The sequence below is a fragment of the Myotis davidii genome, unplaced genomic scaffold (assembly GCF_000327345.1).
Source record: "Myotis davidii unplaced genomic scaffold, ASM32734v1 scaffold79, whole genome shotgun sequence".
In the NCBI taxonomy this organism is placed as follows: Eukaryota; Metazoa; Chordata; class Mammalia; order Chiroptera; family Vespertilionidae; genus Myotis; species Myotis davidii.
The window spans coordinates 1,739,791-1,744,149 of NW_006294339.1; the positions used below are offsets into that span (position 1 = coordinate 1,739,791).

A 4,359-nucleotide genomic window follows, 5' to 3' on the forward strand; every position below is an offset into this window, starting at 1 on the left:
ACCGTCTCCTGCCCATGCAAACTAGTACCAATGCCTTATATGTAAATTTTTTGGATATAACTTTTTTGACAAATACATCTGAAGCTCCTATCTTATCAGTCACCATTTATACTATATCTTCATGCGCTACATATACATATTCATTCTCTAACCTAATCATATGACTGGAAGTTGGTTACGGGCTCTGTTCTAGTCTTATTTGACTGGGTCATATGTCTCCCCTCCCCCGGGACTAGAGGATATTCTTTTCATGGTGAAGGCAGAAGCACCAGAGAGTAATCTGCAGCATATTCTTTTCATGGTGAAGGCAGAAGCACCAGAGAGTAATCTGCAGCATGCAAGTCCTTTTGAGAGCTAAGTTGTCAACTAGAGCAGACCACATGGCAAACTTGCAATCAAGGGATAGGGAAACATACTCCACTTCTTTTGTGGCAGGAAACTGCAAAATTAGACCTCTGTGGACATTCAGGAGGAAAAAAGAATTAGATACATTAATGCATTCATCCACAGGCAATAAACAAACAGACGCGATTTGAGGTTTTTGCTTAAATTTCTAGTAGGGGAGAGACAATAATACATGAAAAAAACTAAGACAGTTTCAGATAATTACTAATCCTGTGAAGGAAAAAAACCAAGGAATATTCTTGTGGGTAGTGGGGAGCAAACGGGATAGTCAGTGATGGCCTCTGTTTTGGGGGTCAAGAATAGAGTTGGGTGATTAGTTATATTCTGATTTATCCCATTAATGAACTTTGTTGGAGACTATTTGGATCCAGTCCCTCCCATCTTCGGGTTTGGTGAGAGCGCCTTTTTAATTTTCTAATCCAGTTTTTGGTAGAAATATTAACTGGAGCAGCTTTGAGTCTCAGGCTTTCCTGAGACTCAAATTCTTTCTATTATTTAACTTGGTGTCTAACCAGGTCCCATGCGCTCATTACATCAGGTTCGCGGTTAGTTATTGTAGTAGTCCCTCCCATCTTCGGGTTTGGTGAGAGCGCCTTTTTAATTTTCTAATCCAGTTTTTGGTAGAAATATTAACTGGAGCAGCTCTGAGTCTCAGGCTTTCCTGAGACTCAGAGCTTCCAAGTCTTTCTGTTACTTAACTTGGTGTCTAGCCAGGCACTCATGCGCTCATTACATCAGGTTCGCGGTTAGTTAGCACTAGGTATTTTTCTCTAGGATTATATTCATTAATCAATGTCTGTCATTTCCCAGTGTGTGTCCCATGGGATATTAAGCTCATAAAATGCTCCATAATGTGAGTCAGTCAGTTAGAGAACTGCTTCATAGTTTAACCCCCTGTTGAGCAGTCTTAATACATAATTTGAAGCAATAGTATAGGCTCCGAATATCTTGCTGTAAAGAAAGCCATTTAATTCTGTGTAAGCCAGTATTATCTAAACATGACAGAAGAACCCTTATATTTTTAGCAACACCAAAAAGAAAAGCTCCCTCAAAAACAAAAGAAAAAAATCCAAATCCACAGTACAGTATTTCCTTATCCCAAAAGATGTCCTAAAAATTAATTGTTTTGCTGATATCCAGATACCATGTTTCCTTTTATGTTCTCATCAGCCCAATAAAAAAGATATTAATATGATGTGGCTTGTTCTTTGTGGCTGCCTCCTAATCACCACTTTTATTGGTATCAGGTCACAGTGTGGATGGAATCTACCTTATTCCCTTTTTAAAATTAGAATTGAGAGAAGAATGGCTCAATTATATTTATGTCATTTCTGCTCTGAAGACCATTCTCCTTGACAGAGAAGATAGAGATAAAACAGAATTGAGGACTTTCCATATTACTGTGACATTTTTAAAAATAGGTTTGTTTTTTTATTTCGGGAAGAGAAAATATATATTTTTATTGGTTTTAGAGAGGAAGGGAGAAGGAGAGAGGAATAGAAACATCAATGATGAGAGAGAATCATCAATTGCCTGCCTCCTGCACTCCCCCTACCAGGGATTGAGCCCACAACCCGGGCAGGTGCCCTGCCTGGGAATCGAACCGTGACTTCCAGGTTCATGGGTCGATGCTCAACCACTGAGCCACACTGGCTTGACTAGTGTGACATTTTTAACATAATATTATTAGCTCCAGTCAGTGGACTTTTTTTCTTCCTTGGTCTTTCTAGCTTCAGAGAGTTCAATTCATTTTACAAATTTTACTTCATTAATGTGCCTGCTTTTGTTTTCTTGACACTATTCTTTAAACCAGTGGTTCTCAACCTTCCTAATGCCGCGACCCTTTAATACAGTTCCTCATGTTGTGGTGACCCCCAACCATAAGATTATTTTCATTGCTACTTCATAACTGTAATTTTGCTACTGTTATGAATCATAATGTAAATATCTGATATGCAAGATGTATTTTCATTGTTACAAATTGAACATAATTAAAGCATAGTGATTAATCACAAAAACAATATGTAATTATACATTCAATATGTGTTTTCCGATGGTCTTAGGCGACTCCTGTGAAAGGGACGTTCGATCCCCAAAGGGGTTGTGACCCACAGGTTGAGAACCGCTGCTTTAAACTTTCTGTTAAAGAATTTGAAAAGCATACACATTCCTTGTAAGGACGTAATTTCTCAGAAGACCCTTCTGCCTTATCATAGGAAAGAAGAAGAGCAGGCCCTGGGGCGTGGTGTGAGTTGTAAAATTCACTTCATCTGGGGGCACTGAGATGTTTTGGCAGACTTCCGGAAAAAGTGCTGGCAGTGTTTTCTAGTCTTAAAGCCAATGTGGTCCCAGGCTATATATTCTAGTTTTTGAACTTGGACCTTACTTATAGTAGGTAGAATAGGCCAGTTTGAATTATTTTCATATTATACAGGATGGGTTTACAGTTGTGAGTACACAAAACAGTTTATTCTTGTATTATTATTGTATTATTTTCCATAAGAACAACTGTATACCTACTTTTGCTCCCCTGCATGCCTATTATTTGATTCAACTCATTAAATATACCCAAGTTTAATGATTAAGAAATATTTGTTGAGGAAGTAATGTTGACATCTTCAATCTGATATCTGTGCAAGGGAAAATGTAGAAATATTTAGCAGGATACTGAGTACCATTGCAACATGTGCTCACAAGTAGTAGAAAAATATTAAGTCACTAATAGATATTTGCTTTGTCTATAGGAACTAAAGCTGAACACTTTGCAAAAATTGGATGGAAAAATCATAAACACTCAGTTAATAACCCGTAAGTATTTCAGATATGAAATACAGTGAAAATCTGGGTTATCCTGCTATATAACATGCAACTTTAGTAATGTATTTTAATTATGCCACTGTCATTAACTCTTACTCTGGTAAAATAATATGGTTATTCATATCCTAAAAAATAATTTGAAGTAAAATTACATCATGTGTATTACACAGATCATTAATCTTTGAATCCCCTAGTGCCTAATACAATGCCTGACACATAGCGTGTACTTAATGGTTGCTAAATAAAACTGCTTCAGTGACAATTGAATTAGTGCCACATAACTAGAATCTATACAAAAGCAATACGACCAGGCAATAAAAGAATAATGCCAACTCTGTGTCACTGTGTTAGATACTTTTATGTACATATTCATTTAATCTTCTCAAGGACCCTATAAGGTAGGTATTTTTGTTCCCATTTTATAGACGAGGAAAATGAGGCTTACAGAAATTAGGTAACTTGCTCAGAATCATTTTAAGTAGTGGCAAAATAATGTTTGTATTTTCCCTTTAGATTTTAAACTCTTTGAGGGTAAGAGTCATCTGTTATCTTTAACACAGAGTTTGGAACATAACTGCTCAGTAAATTGTTTCTGAGTTATTAAACAAATTTTGCCATATTTAATACACATAAAACCATAATTAAGAACATTTTATACTATAAATAGATTATTACTACATATTCCTAGTACTTCATGCTGCTGCTAGTTCTTCTCATTCAGCTACTTTATTTTTTTTAATTAAATCTTTATTGTTCAGATTATTACATTTGTTCCTCTTTTTTCCCCCCATAACTCCTCTCCTCCCAGTTCCACCCTCCGCCCTCACTCCCCACCCACTGTCCTCATCCATAGGTGCACGATTTTTGTCCAGTCTCTTTCCACATCTCCCACACCCCTTTCCCCCCAAGAAATAGTCAGTCCATTCCCTTTCTATGTCCCTGATTCTATTATGATCACCAGATTATTTATTCACTTGGTTCTTAGATTCACTTGTTGATAGATGCATGTTTGTTGTTCATAATTTGTATCTTTACCTTTTTCTTCTTCTTCCTCTTCTTAAAGGATACCTTTCAGCATTTCATATAATACTGGTTTGGTGGTGATGAACTCCTTTAGCTTTTCCTTATCTGTGAAGC

General features: G+C 36.7%; 1 protein-coding gene across 1 annotated transcript in view; it reads left to right on the forward strand.

The window, feature by feature from the left end:
- Nucleotides 1-4,359, forward strand: part of SCP2 (sterol carrier protein 2) — an 87,598-nt gene that overhangs the window by 20,713 nt on the left and 62,526 nt on the right. The window contains exon 7 of the mRNA XM_006768329.2: nt 3,150-3,213. Coding sequence (XP_006768392.1) covers nt 3,150-3,213 — 64 coding nt within the window. The remainder of the gene's footprint in view (nt 1-3,149; nt 3,214-4,359) is intronic.